Below are 15054 nucleotides of genomic sequence, written 5' to 3'. Positions count from 1 at the left end.
AAAATTTCACGTTTAAAAATGTCAACTTTGTTTGCTTAGTCAAACTAATTATAATGTTTAAAGTCATATGTAGATATAGAATGTTTAAATGTCCTACATTCTCATTGAATCCTAATATTATTTTAAACACTTCTTAAAATCCTTAGTTAAACTTGTCATGGAAAACCATAATTGTTTTTGCCTTTTTGTAACCCTAAAAACAAAACCTGAGTTTTTTAAGAGTTCATGACTGTTGTAGGGAAGTAATAATAATAATAATAATAATTTGTCAACACAACACCATGTCGGACATGTTTCATCTGCTTAGAATTTGATATTTTAAGATAAGTACCATGTCAGCCATTTCTCAAGCGGCATTCTCTTAAGTCACTCACTTGGCCCTCATCAGGTCCTGGTCTTTGAGGGCGGACCCTTGAAGGTAGATGACCCTCTGGGACCATAAAGGTATCTGGAGGATGCGGCGAACCTGAATGTCGATATCGGTTGGACACAGGATCACGACATAATAATCCTGCAAGACAGCGAGGGCGGTGAAGATGCTGTAAAAAAGTAAACTATCACGCAGAAATGTGCCAAAAAATCTCTTTCAATTATACCTGCAACCTGGGATGAGCGTAGAACTCATTGAGGAAATCCATCAACAGGTCTATCTTCAGCGAGCTGACACACAACACCACGTGCTTCTCCGTCTGCGCTCGGTGGCGACTGTAGTTGCCGCCTAATTTCTGGCTCTCCATCCACAGGTATGCAAGCTCTTCAAACTGAAACACAAAAGCGACTTGAGGAGAAAAAACAACAACAGCAACCAGGACACACTTTTGTTGTCTCCCGCCTTGTTACCTGCAGCGGGAGCACCACCAGGGCCACGCAGATGAGGATGACCACCAGTAGCTGCGAGGGCCAGATCTGGGGCGTCACATCTCCGTAGCCCACGGTGGAGAAGGTAACGATGCAGAAGTAAAACGAGTCAAACAGGTTCAGGTTCTTTCCGGCTCTCTCTAGGTGCTGGATGCCACAAGCTCTGCAGACAAATGGAATAACATAAATAAGTAAAAAAAAAAAAAAAAAAAAAAAAGTGGCATGAAAGTAGTTGTTTTAACTCTTTGACTGCCAAGCGTTTTCAGAAAAGGGATGCTGTGGGTGCCAGCTGATTCAAGCATTTTGACTGATCTTTCAAGGTCCACAGAAATTTTTGTGTTTGGACTATGGAAACACACATACGTACTACAAAATGAAAGATTGAACTCTCATCTTTCATCAGAAAAAAAAAGAAGTTTGTTTCTACCTCAGAAAAACGTGAGCTGCTTGCAACCGGTTGCCATTTTCGCTTCCTCAGCCATTCTCCCCTCAACACTCTAGCTCCGCCTCACGTCTTCTACTGACGCCTACCCAATCTTGTCCAAAGAGAGTCATCGCTGCCATCTAGTGCCCGAAAATAGTCATTATACTAACTAGATCTGCTTGATACTTTCAGCACAGCTGGCCAAGGCTTTCCTCCCCCCGTTTCCAAAAAACAAACAAAAAAAAACATAGTGAACGTCTTTTAACGTCTTTGGCAGCCCTCCTTAGGATTTTACCAAACGTTAGTAAACGTTTTTGGCAGTCAAAGAGTTAAGGGGAAGTCAACCCCCAAAAATGTTTTTTTTTTTACAATAATATGTTCTATGCAGCCCCACTGGTCTAAATATGGTATTCTGATTAATATTACATTTGTGGAATATGAATTAAGCAGCAAAATCCAGCAGTTTTTATTCATGTCAGAAGGCGGCCATTTTGCCATCACAGTTGCCCAGGTCTCAGATAACAACCAATCACAGCTCAGATTCAGAAAACAGGTGAGCCGTGATTGGTCGTTGCCAAAGCCCTGAGCAACTGTGATGTCATCTCCAGTCGACAGTAAGTGGCAAAATGGCCGCCGGCTGAGATGGATAAAAACGGCTGGAATTTGCTGCATAACTCATATTCCGCAAATGTAATACTAATCAGAATGTCATGTTTAGACTAGTGAGGTCACATATAATTGTCAAGAAATGTTTAAGGTTGACTTTCAGTGAATACAAATACATATTACTGTATTCAAAATCAAAATCTGTATGATTGAAGAAACTGTCTTTTTTTTTGTTTTTTTGTTTTACTTTCTTCTGTACCAAATATTAAATATTTGGTTTATAAAGTTGTTCGAATTTAAGACATGCACACAATTGATGATGTTCTCGAGTAGACGTGCACTCACCCGGTGAAAACCAGACAAAATAAAGTGCAGATGAGGATGACCACCTGGTTGAACATGGCCGAGTGTGTCCTCTGGATGGCGCGGTGGAAGTCATTCTGAGAACATGACAGAAGAAGCTCATCTGCTCTTATGTGTACTTTTGGTGTGCGTGTGGTTGCCGTTACATGAATGATTGTTGTTAACACTTGTTCCGTGTTAGTATGCTTCGCATGTCACCACCTGTCCGGCGTGGTCTCGCTCTGCCGGTCTGCTTGGCAGCAGATTCGACCAGCTGGCTGACTAACCCTTTGGCAGGAAGTTCTTTTTCTGAATCTCACGCCACTTTTTTTTTATCTATAACATCCTGGATGTGGTAGATAATATGGATGCTCGAGCACCAAGGATGACTTTCAAGCTTTTGCAATATCTTATCTTTAACAGATAAATACCTACATCACGAGGGACGGCCATGAGAATCAATTCCGAATTTTGCTTTTGAATAGCAAGAGCAGCGTATACAGTATGTGAGGAGTTTTATGGTTCACATTGATGCATGTTTTTACTATATTACTCTAATCCTGTAAAAGAATACTAACAATTTTAATTTTATTAAACAGTTTCTAAACGCCACATATCACATCCATCCATTTCTATATCCTCTGTTCTTATTAGGATAAGCTGGAGCCTATCACAGTTGCTCAGGGCTCAGCTAACGCCCAATCACGGCTCGGCTTCAGAAAACAGGTGAGCTGTGATTGGTTGAGCCCTGAGCAACTCTATTTATCTGCAACAGGGACAGTACATACAGTATTAATAAACATTTCAGTAAATATGCGAGAATTAACCAAAAGGCTATTTTTCATCTGCAGCCTTGAGACGGGTCGTAAATGTTACCCTAATAAATAGATTAAGAATAAAATGCATAACAATAACAATAAATTCCCTAAAATATTGTTAAGTTAAAATGACATGTGTTACATAACAAAAGCAATATATTTCAGATATATATGATACTTACAATCATGTTTTCCAGCGCCCCTTTGGCTAGCCAGCAGTTAAGAAAAACAGGAACAAATATGTTTCGTAAAGGATGCCAGAAGATCTAGAAAAAAGTGTAGAGAGATAATCAGTCAAAAGCGTTGGTCAGCAAGAATACAAGGAAGGTCAATGCTGGGGGACGTTTTCATCCACTGATTAAACACACAACATTTGGATGCCAAAAGAAGGCTAATTACTTACTGTGATAATAAATGGCACTGTATTGATCATCTCCAATATGAAGGATATCTGGAATATCTGCTCCCAAATGTTGCCCTGGAGAGCAAATTGATGATCGGTGAATAAATGTGGGGTGGGAATGTAAAAGACATGCTCTACCTTTTGCATTTCTTTGTAATGTGTGTATCTACACTAAATTATTTAATAATAATAATAATTATTATTATTTTTACATTTTATTTTTCATTATATTATTATTATTATTATTAATTTATCATTACAATTATTTGGGGTCATATAACTTTCATCCATACAAACAAAGTTCATATGAGCAAAAAGCTTGAAAAACAGTAACAAGCGAGGATTTTAAATATAGGTGTCTTGAGTTAGGAGCGTGGTCACAAGGCAAATTAAACTCATAAGTCAAGGCCCCACTGTGCTGCATGTGCAAGAGTGATGATCAGAAGTCAGTGAATAAACTTGCTATGTGCTAATCTGAATCCGTAATTAGAGTCATTAATTCTTGGTGTGAGGTCTTTAATTGTTGCCGCGGTAACGGTGCTCGTAACAAACTTGGAGGGAGACGTCAAGAGGTGAGGAAGCTGTAGACTGTGATGAATGTTCTTTACCTTGTAGCTGAGATATGTGATCAGCATGGTCTCCAAAAAACTGATTAAAGCCACCGTCACCTGAAGGGGAGCAGGAAAAGTTTCATGGAACCTATGAATTATAACTACTTTTGTTGAACCTTTGTTTGACCAAAGTTGTGCAACAGAACTTGATTTATTGTTTAGGTGGATTGAATATGTGAGCGTGTGTATTTTAAGCTTTGTCACACATATGGAAAAGAATGTCAAAATCTGATAAAATAATTGTAGGGTTGCAGGTGAGCTGTAGCCTATCCCAGCTGACTGGTCCCCATCTAAACCGCAGGGCACATGACAAATTAGCATTCACGCTCACTATGTGCCATTTAGAGTCTTGAAATTAACCTAATGAGTAGGGGTGTGCCAAAAAAAAAAAAGTTTCTCATAAGAATCGCGATTCTCAATTAGTACGATTCATTTTAAATGCCCCAAAATCGATTTTATTTAAATTATTTTATACTGTCTTGCCTTTGTCTGTGTGTGCCTTTATTTGGAGCGCTGTTCATCTTGTACCCGGTTTGGCCACTGAGAGGCAGTGTGGTTCCACGCGGTCTAATACACTGTTAAGTTGTAGCCACATTAGAGAGTAGAAGGAAAACGTCACGATCAAGTTATTCCAATAAAATTTTGTTTTTTTTTCCAGCGTGGAGCCGTTCTTTTGAGTGATAAAAGTTCCGCGAGTGGCGCGCTGATTAGCATTAGCGAGTCAGACTGGAGTAGATCATTACGATTCCTTGCACAACTATAGATTAAAGCAAAAATCATTGTCAATCAAATCATTTTGAATCCAAAATCGTTCTTAATCGAACGCAGACTTAAAAAAAAAATCTGAATCAAAATCATGAGACATTCAAAGACACCCCCCCCCCCCCCCACCCTACTAAGGAGCATATTTGTTTTAATGTGAGAGGAAGTCGGAGAAAAACTTTGCAAGCCCAGGCAGAACATGCACAGGAAGGAAGATTTGAACCCCCGACCTCAAAACTGTGAAAAAGATATGCTAACCACTAACTCATAATACTGCCCATGATAGATTGGATAAAAAGATAATTATGCTCACCTGTATTGCCCATAACGGATCAGGTCTGGTAACCCAGAATATCAACTCCCTTTAAAAAAAAAATATATATACAAATCCATTAGTGTAAGGCATATCCTGTACAGTAAATATTGTTGCGAACATGGAAAACCCTTCGATATACAGTACTGCCACCTGGTGGCCACATCATACTGTTGATTTCTTTACATTATGTTTTATGTTTACACCTACTACAAAAAAAAAAGTATTGTTATTTTTTTGGGGAGCGACTGGAGTAGATTAATACACTTTTTTTTTTTTTTTATTGATGTCAAAGTTGATTTGTGATAATGAATTAAACTCGGGAGTCAAGGTAACACTGCTTGTTGTAGATGAAAGGAGAACCTACCAGTTGATTTCTGGTGACTCCGCTGCTGAATTTGGCCAGCTGGAGTTCCGAATGATTGCACTGTGACTAGAAAAAAAGAAGACAAATACATGACTCATATGAACTCATTCAACTCAAAAACGTATAAATACGTTTTTAATACTTTGTCCTGCACTCCCAAAAACGTATTTATGCATAAAAAAAAAAAAAAATTTTTTTTTTTTTTTTTTAAATTCTAGAGCATATATAAGGTTTTGATACAGGAAGAGGTCGCTTAAAGCAATGTTAATTATTACCAAAAAAAGGCCAGCAGGTGGCAGCAGAGTATAAGAGATCAGCCACGGCCATGTTGCAACAAGCTCTTTTCCTCAGTGTTTTCAACAGGTTTATGAATAATGATTAAACATAGCTATATTCTGATGCTAATTGCTGCAAAACGGAAACAGATGAAACAGTTCCATGTTTTTATAACTGAAGGCAGTTGCTTCAATGAAAATGGCTGGGAGTCAATGAGTTAACCATGACTATCATTTAAATTATTATTATTATAAATGTCCTTATTGTCTAGTTAAATCTATCAGCATAAAAAAAAGCAATGAATGAACTTAAGTGACCCTCACCACGGGTTCCCATTGGTCTCCTTAAGGTCGTCCAGGCTGACTCTCACTATGTAGAGGACGCAGGTGAGGATTTTCAGAGAGAAGTTGAACAGGCGGATCCTCAAGCCTGCGGAAGCACAAAAACACTTGACTGTGCTCATCGTTTGTCCGCTTTCAGCAGCCGTCAGCTGGTTTTCCAGCATTACGGGGCGTAGCATTGTGATTTTGTCGCGAGGCATGAATAATAGAGCCTCCGCTGCTTTCGCACCCCCAGTCGCCACTAATTTCCCCCCGCAGGAGCAGATTCCAAATCCCAAACGAAAAAAAATCTGAAGCTTTCACTGGTCCGGTAATTGATGATGAATAATGATGATTACCAGCTCAGTGGCTTAGTGGTAGAGTGTCCGCCCTGAGACTGGGAGGTTGTGGGTTCAATCCCTGGCCGGGTCATACCAAAGACGATAAAAATGGGACCCATTGCCGCCCTGCTTGAGACTCAGCATTAAGGGTTGGAATTGGGGTGGTTAGATCACCAAATGATTCCTGAGCGCAGCCCCTGCTGCTGCTCACCACTCCCCCAGGGGATGGGCCAAATGTGGCAGGAAGGAATTTCACCCCACTTGGGTGGGTGTGACAATCAGTGGTACTTTAACTTGAATCAGAAATCTTGGCTGCAGTGGCGCTTGCCGACCAGATGGAGGTGGCCAGCTGTGTTACCCGACGACTCCTGAGGCAAGGCTGGCATCGATACTAAAATGATTTGGTGACAGCTGAGCATCGATTTCTAACCCTGCAGCAAACTGTGACATTTTCATTCAAATCTGCTGCCTTTTGTAAACGGGCTGTATTAACGGAGCAACGTAACTTAAAGGACGGCGGATGTCGAGAGTTTTACCGAAGAAGATCGATGTTTTGATCCTATTTGCAAATATCCAATCTCTACTTACTTGACCTTTGGTTTTTGATGAAGAAAAGCTTCAGCCTCTCCTTGAAGGTGTTTTCGTTGACGTAGAACTCCACCTGCACCCTGTTGGGAGAACATTCGCATCCTGTGTGAAATGTTCCCATTTGCATGCAAAGGCAAATCCAACAGTCTTCAACTTTTGGTTAGCACTCAAGTTTGCTGTTTCTGAGGACACACTCAAGGCGCCATTGCATTCCGACCTATTTAAACTGACACAAACACACACCGGTGGGTGATGTCTGGTTCGGTGCTGGCTTTCACTTTCCTTTCTTTGGTCCTTCCTCGGGTCTCCTGACGGCCTCACGCCTCTGGCTGGATTCTGAAGTGTTCGGTTTAGGTGAACGGTATGGGATTTTATAATAGGTTTTAGGTGAACTAATGAATACACACCCACATACAAAATAAAAATGAATAATAAATAAATAAATAATTTAAAAAAAAAGAGCGCAACGATGATGGCATGTCAAATCGGTAAAATTACCGAATGAACTGAGCTCTCCAGAAAAATAATAATATTTAAAAAAAATTTAAAAATAAAATACAAAAACAACCATACAGACCTTATAAAATCCAGAGAAGGCGCACAAGTGCAGAAAGTATCATCATTATTCTGAACATATGAATTTTCAGCCAAAACAATAGTAAACTTCAGTTCAATGTAGTCTATTAACAATATTTTATTCAAACTATTTTAAAAGGGGAGTTTGACGATTTCTTTGCAGTTTTCAAATTATGATTTTTCCCACTTTTGTTAATAAGAACATGAAAATCCTAGATTTTTTTTAATTGTACATTGAGAACAGATATAACATTTGTGATTAATAGTGAGTTAACTAGTGAAGTCGTGCGATTAATTACAGTATGAGTGAAAATTTTACTCGCCCGGCGTCCCTAATTTTTAATAATCTTTTTTTTTCCTTTTTAAATCGTGTCATACAATTTAAATTTTTTGATGGTAATTAACTGCATGACTTCAATAGTTAACTCACGATTAATCACAAATTTTATATCTGTTGTAAATGTACAATAATTTCCCCCCCTTGGTTTTCATACTCTTGTTAACAAAAGTGGAAAAAAATTTAAACTAATATAAATAGTTCAATTATTTTTTTTACGTCTATAGCCGTCAATGGCCGTGAATGAGTTAAATATTATCTTTAAAGTGATGGGAGGCGCGCTTTGAGAATGTTTTGAACTTCTGTTCCAATGCAAGTATGGTAATGAGCAAAATCATGTTTCTCGTAAGAGTTGAATCAGAGTGGAAGTCATGTTGTTCTTGATAGACCACAAACTCTGGTTCAGATTGACTCATTCACTGCCAATGACGGCCATAGACGTCAAAGATCGATTTTAACTGGGCTGGCGGTAAATGAGTTCATGATTGCAGCCAAGTTGTGCGCGCCGTTGTGGCTCCAGTGCTTCAAAACATGCTTAATTAACTGAATAAATCAACGGTAATTTTTTAGCAATCAATAAATCAATTATTACAACTATCCTTGAGATATATAAGGGATGCGAGGGTGGGGACAGTTTTGTCCTGTATATAAACCAAACGGTGAGTTAAATGTGTGTTGTTGTTTTTTTTTGCTCTGGATCGTGTACTTTAAATCAGGCACCTGCGTTTTCAGTCATTAACAATAGAAATCCAAAGGGAAGCAGATACAAGACATTTTAACTACCCCGGTGGCACGAATGACCACTTAAGCTGTGATGATGATGTCGAGGGGAGCTCGGATAAATGTAGGTTCCGTAATGCAGTACGGCTCATTGTGGCTAATGAACACAGAGGGAGTTCTGAAAGGAACACGGAGTTGACGAGATGAACAAAGGGCGCAAAAGAGTCGGGGGAGGAGCAGTAGGGCAAATTGCCGTTGCCGACATAAGGAGTAGGAGGAAGACAATAAGAAATGCAGCATTCTCCACGCTAATTCCCCCGTCGCATCCAATTGGCTCCGTCGCCATGGATACAGCTTCCAGGGCAGGAAACGCTCACTCACGTGTCTGTGTGCTTTCAGAGCGAGGAATTAACCGCAAGCTGACAAGCTGAAACCCACAGGCACTCCCCATCGCCGAGAATCCATCCCACCCAAACACGAGTAAACCGTGTGAATCACCACCTGCTCGGGTCACATGATCACGTCATGAATCGGATCAATCATGTAAAGTGGACCAGGTGGTCTCTAATGAAAACGGCTGCGGGGTCCGATATATGCTGCAGCGAGGGAACAATGGCGGAGAGTTTGCGCAGCTTTGCGCATCCACGCAGTCACACTCCAACTTGAAATCGGACTCCAAAATAAAACTCCAGTCTAATAATAATTGCTGTGATGTCACGCTTTGTTTGAACTGGCTTGAACATCGTGCCGTGTGTTTGTCTGCGTCTCCGTGTGGGAGGGTGAGGGTGAGAGTAGTAGCACGCTGCCTTGGAAGTGTTTTTAAATGGGAAAAATAACAGCGGGGTCCATCTATTCTATTCCAGAGTCTTGAAAGGATCAGCAGGTTTTTCGAAATTAAGTTGGAGTACCAGGTCAAAACCTTCACAAAGAACATGCAAGTTCAGAGCAGAGATTCAAATACAGGACCTCGGAACTGTGAGGTAGACATGCTACCCACTTGAACACCATGCTGTCATCATAAATGATAAACAATTTACAGTTTCATGACTTCATTATTTGCTGAAATATTCACCTACCGCTTGGGTCAAAGCAGTAAAAGCATTACTTAGGCTAACAGGCACAATCTGAATCTAGATGTTGTTGCTAGGTTTCTTTTCAGGAAAGTGTTTTTTTCATTATGTTTTGAAATGTCCTGTTTTCCTTGAATGCACCTCACTTCCGCTAATTTCCTGAATCAGCTACAAGCAGCGTAGACTACTTTGCCTTTAACATTTCCCTGTATTCCCTAACATTCATTAATGTGTGTAAATTTCAAAAGTTAAGTTTACTAAGTACAGTTTGTGGAAACAGTGTTTATATATTTTAAAAATATTTTATGTGTGATGTCGTGTCAGTTTGTACTAGCTTGTTATTAAGGCTAGTATGCTAGCTAATACTCCCGATGAGCCTCACATGAACATGAATGGTATGTGTTGAATAATTTACGAATGAAATACTGTTTATGTAACATCACTCAAAAGAACGGCTCCACGCTGACCCCCCCCCCCCCCAAACTTTTATTGGAATAACTTAATCGTGACTTTTCCCTTCTACTCTCTAATGTGGCTACAACTTAACAGTGTATCAGACCGCGTGGAACCACACTGCCCCTAAATGGCCAAATCGGGTACAACATGAACAGCGCTCCCAATAAAGGCACACACAAACAAAGGGAAGACAGTATAAAATAATTTAAATAAAATCAATTTTGGGAATTTTTTGGGTGTAATTATTCTGACAAACTGCGATCAAAATATAACATATGAATCTGTGAAGACATTTTTAGATAAACACTGCTTGTGCCTGTGCTTTAGTTCCATCAAACTGTAAAGCTAGCGGAACAAATTGTTATTGCTGAGAACAAAATGTCTTCATCATTTACTGTAAACAGCATTTTGGTTGCACTGCGCGAATAACAGATGAAAACCCAGCAGTGCATTACTTCCAATTAAGGCCGCAAAAAAGAGCACCTCTTCTACTGCTAGTGACCATTAACCCGCAGCCTGGCGTCACCACTCATGCCATGACAGTTTCCCGTGGCGTGGTGACATTTAATTCACTTAAGTTGCCTTGTAAGCAGTATGGAAGCCACTCAGCATCAATCTTGCTCCTTCACAGCCTGAATACAGTTTTATTTACACTTTTGTTGTTTTTATGCTCTGTTAGAAAAAGGCAGGCACCATACGTCAGATGTGATATAAAAGCTGCAGTCGCACTAAAAATATGCCTCGCTGTCCTGAATATTCAATCGGCTGCATTGTCTTTTTTTCGTATCATCCTCCTTCGCTTCGGAGAAGATATTGTGGAACTGGCTCAAGTCCAGAATACTTAAAGAGGGAAGTACATAAGTTTGGTATAATCACGGAAATAGGACCTTATTGGCCAACGGCCCGAAGAGATCAAAAGAAAAGTGCAGGTATCAGTCACTTTTGGATCTCGGAGTCACACAAAATGCTGAAGCAGCTGGACAGACCCACAGAAATATCATTTTAAACCGCTTGCAGTAGTTTTCTGATGCATTCAAAATAAACGGATATAATGCATTTGTTAAATGTCTTTCATAATCTAGCGTGACATTTAGACTCAGCAGAATGTCTCGATTTTGAATTTTTTTTTTTTTTAAAAAAAAGGTCGACATGAAAAAGTGCCAGTGGAACCTCGAAGGTTGAACGTGAGCTGTTGCAGTCGGTCAACCTCAGATTTGTCTGTATTAAAGAAATTTGATCATTAGAAAAACTAAAACTGAAATTATAGCTATAATTTATGTATTAACCTCACATTTCTATATTCTTAAAAGTGTAACTTCTGTTACTGAATGACAAAAGTGTTATATCATGGCTATAAAAAGTCTACACACCGCTGTTCAAAAGCCGTTTTTTTTTTTTAGAAATGAAGAAATGTGACAAACGTAATTTTTTTTCAATCTTTTTGCAACCATTATTGACTAACCTGTACGACTCCATCGGAAAGAAAAATCTTTTCGTGAAGGGAATAAAATAAACTGAAAGAATGTCTTATAACTGAACTAACCAACCACTTCAAAACTTATTAGAAATGGGAGTCAGCAAACACTCGCCACCATTTTAAGTGCTTCAGATTAACCCCAAATAAAGTTCATCTGTTCTAGTGGGCTTTTCCTGTCATTTCTTTTTGGTTCGCTAACACTAACTGCTTTTTTTGGAACTGTTCATGATTCCCTCTACCTTGTCTAAGTTCCAACTGAAGATAAACAGCTCCAACGCATAATGTGTTTGCACCAAACATACTTTTTGCAATGATGGCAAAAAACAACCCAAACCCCCCCCAACAAAGTTGGTTTCATCAGACTATAGCACATTGCCCCACATTGGAGAGATTTCAAGTGTGGTTTTGCAAAATGCACCTGGGCTTGTACGGTATATTTCTTCTTGCTACCCACTTCCTTTGCAATTTGTGTTTCAAAGAAGCCACAATCAAAATCGAGAAAGAAACAACAGAACTATACACAGCTTGTAAGACGGTGTATTAGGGCCACGTTATAAATATACTTTTTTTTTAGAGGGCGGGGGCAATATTCCGAGAAAAAAAAAACTTGCAAATTTGTGAGTTTTTTCCTTGCAAATTTGCCACTTTATAAAGCCGCAAAGTTGTTCATAAAGTGACAAATTTGTGACTTGATAAATTGTCAGATTTGCGAGAAAAAAAACTCAAAAACTTACGAGAAATGCACGTAGCGTACTACTCGACTGTTTGTGCCAATACATTTCAGTCGGGTTTCCAAATAAGGAGATAGTAATTGCTTTAGCAGAAGATTAACCCTTTGATGTTAAGCATTCGCTCTTTGAAGCGTAGTGTACGGCCACTGGCCAGCGACAAAGACGCCTCGTTTTTCGAATTTGTTCAAATGTATATTTACTTGTACATTTATGTTTCCAGAATTATTATTTACACGTTCATACATTTTGGTATTTTTTTTGTACAAGTATCTAAGTTGATGTGTCGAATCTTCTGCTCTCCGTCATTCACTTGCATTTACCTATGGTATGCTAGCATCTGATTGGATAGTGTTAGTCAGCTGATAAGGGAATCAGGAAGTGTTGTCGCTCTGGCTGCGGTGAATGACGAGCAAAGTTTAAATTTAAGAATGAATCCGTCTCCGTCCTGCCTTTTCTTTTTATAAACAGTGTCCCATTAACCACCAAAGAATCCTCACATGATTAGACTATAGCTACGCTACGTGTATTTATCGTAAGTTTCAGAGTATTTTTCTCTCGCAAATCTGCCACTTTATAAAGTCACAAATTTGCCCCCGTCCTCTAAAAAAAATACATTCATACGTGGCCCTATTACGTCGTCGTACCAGCTTGTGAGGCACACACACACACATACACCCACTTGATTTTTTTCTCTTTAAATACATTTCCGGCTTGCATGCTATCAGGGGCATCTGACTTGAGAGGCTGCCCTGTATTAAGTTGCTGCACAAGCATATTAAAACAAGCTGAATAGCAAGCTACCTGCTGACAATACACTTAGAGCACCAATTTAAAAAGATGATATGATTAAAAAAAAAAACATCCTTGAAGCTCTTTTTCTGCCAGAGGACATACATACACACTGAAGGGAAAATAACCATGGTTTGATATGTCCTCATGTAACCTCTTATATAAGGATATGTTGTTGTCCTGAACTGTTGTACGAATCCAGGTGCCCAACAATTTGTAAATAACGGGCGGAATCAGCCTGGGAGTGAATGCCTTGTTTATACTAGTCTTCCCTGCTTCGCAAAACATGTTTTCGAAAGTGTCTGAGAAAGGGCTTGGCTAGCCCGATATCTCACGCTAACGAATAAAAGACGGGGCGGCACGCGGTCCGGACAGAGTCAGCTGTGGAATACGTACGATTGCCCAGCCGTTTTGCAGCTCGTTCTACCCAGACCGTCGGCTCTCCGCTCTAGTGTCAAGGTAAGCGCTGATGATGATCATATTATGCTGCTTAGCGTTGAAGTGTGTTGATTGCTGTTTGCGGGGAATAAAAGGCACCATTATTCTAGCAAAGTGAGGTGTGTTTATTGCTGTTTGCGGGGAATAAAAAGTACAATTATTCTAGCACAGTACAGGTGTTGATTGCTGTTTGCGGGGAATAAAAGGCACAATTATTCTAGCACAGTATATCAGTCTGTGTATTCATTGTTACCGCCGATCACTCACGATCCCGCATAAAAATATAAAGGTGAAGTAGTGTTTTCCACAAAACACATACATATCAGGTGTTTGTGGGTTGCACTTGTTACAAGAACACAACGACCACAGCATGTTAAAATATTTATGAGACCCGTTCAAATTGTTTCTGTGATTCCTTCCACTCAGAAAAGGAGGTGCCAATAAATAACATCACTCCATTTAACAGAACCCGTGTCTAGAGGCGAGGGATGAAGGTAAAGAGTGCATGTCAACATGCTTACAGCTCACCACTTAGTACGACCCCGGGGATTCAAATCCATTTTCTAACAGTAGTACGGGATCGTAAATACATGATTAGTCAGTGGAAAACGCACGAGGAAAGTTATTTCTGCAAATACAAAGTAGTGATGAATCAACAACTTCCAAATGCATGCAAAGTGCACACAACTATCATAACTTATAAATGGATCAATAGATCATATTGATAACAGTGATGAGAGGATCCAATGACTGGCAACTGAAAAGCCGCTGACCATTTTTGACACACAAGCTGCCTTTTCGCCATTTAGTGTGGTATTATATTGAATTTAAAAAAAAAAAAAGCAATCAAATTTCTTTCTGTTCTTTCTTTTCTTGTAGGTTTTGTCACCACAACAACTGTTGAAAAGGTAGCCATAATCAGCATTGTGTAGCAATATCATTGCTCAGGCAATAATCATAAAACCGCCAAATATGGTCAAGGTGATGTTTGCACAATTGGTGTCGAAAAGTAAACAGTGTGACTCTGTTGTTTTCCCAGTGCCGTAAACCCTATGAAGACATAATCCATGCCATGCAAGCATGATGCTGCCAGAGACTTACTGGGCATTGGTTGAGTCCATACTGTACTCCTCCTGATACCTGGACGCAGCACACATGGACACAGATAGGCACCGGTTAGGAAAGCAAGGTGAAGGGAAGGACATGATGGGGACAGAGAGAAAAAGGATTCCGTCTCAAATGGCTTTGGTCGGCTTGCATCACGTATCGACACATGCTGATGCGATGCGCACTTGAGGAGGAAAAACACACTCAATGCAAACCATGGGAGACCAGTGAACACACACTCTCGGGTCACTGTCGCAATATGGATGGAGGGAATTTTACTGACAAATCCGTATTGAAATCAGAGGAAATGGATTTACTTTGAGG

The 15054-nt window shown here is 39.8% G+C and overlaps 1 protein-coding gene across 27 annotated transcripts in view; it reads right to left on the bottom strand.

Annotated features, from left to right (window-relative positions):
- LOC144048404 (potassium channel subfamily T member 1-like) overlaps nucleotides 1-15054 on the bottom strand; it is a 67988-nt gene that overhangs the window by 26587 nt on the left and 26347 nt on the right. For 17 of the 27 annotated variants that reach the window (XM_077560311.1, XM_077560320.1, XM_077560326.1 and 14 more), the window contains 12 exons: nucleotides 14725-14763; nucleotides 7030-7109; nucleotides 6104-6209; nucleotides 5505-5570; nucleotides 5138-5186; nucleotides 4060-4119; nucleotides 3452-3526; nucleotides 3231-3314; nucleotides 2234-2328; nucleotides 841-1021; nucleotides 597-761; nucleotides 375-511 (listed from right to left, as the gene is read on the bottom strand). In XM_077560311.1, coding sequence (XP_077416437.1) covers nucleotides 375-511; nucleotides 597-761; nucleotides 841-1021; nucleotides 2234-2328; nucleotides 3231-3314; nucleotides 3452-3526; nucleotides 4060-4119; nucleotides 5138-5186; nucleotides 5505-5570; nucleotides 6104-6209; nucleotides 7030-7109; nucleotides 14725-14763 — 1137 coding nt within the window. The remainder of the gene's footprint in view (nucleotides 1-374; nucleotides 512-596; nucleotides 762-840; nucleotides 1022-2233; nucleotides 2329-3230; nucleotides 3315-3451; nucleotides 3527-4059; nucleotides 4120-5137; nucleotides 5187-5504; nucleotides 5571-6103; nucleotides 6210-7029; nucleotides 7110-14724; nucleotides 14764-15054) is intronic. The other 10 variants (XM_077560318.1, XM_077560339.1, XM_077560336.1 and 7 more) reach the window with 2 other exon arrangements.

Source organism: Vanacampus margaritifer, chromosome 3 (genome assembly GCF_051991255.1).
Source record: "Vanacampus margaritifer isolate UIUO_Vmar chromosome 3, RoL_Vmar_1.0, whole genome shotgun sequence".
NCBI classification, from domain to species: domain Eukaryota; kingdom Metazoa; phylum Chordata; class Actinopteri; order Syngnathiformes; family Syngnathidae; genus Vanacampus; species Vanacampus margaritifer.
The sequence above is the reverse complement of the archived record's forward strand: the minus strand, read 5'-3'. Positions and strand labels throughout refer to the sequence as shown.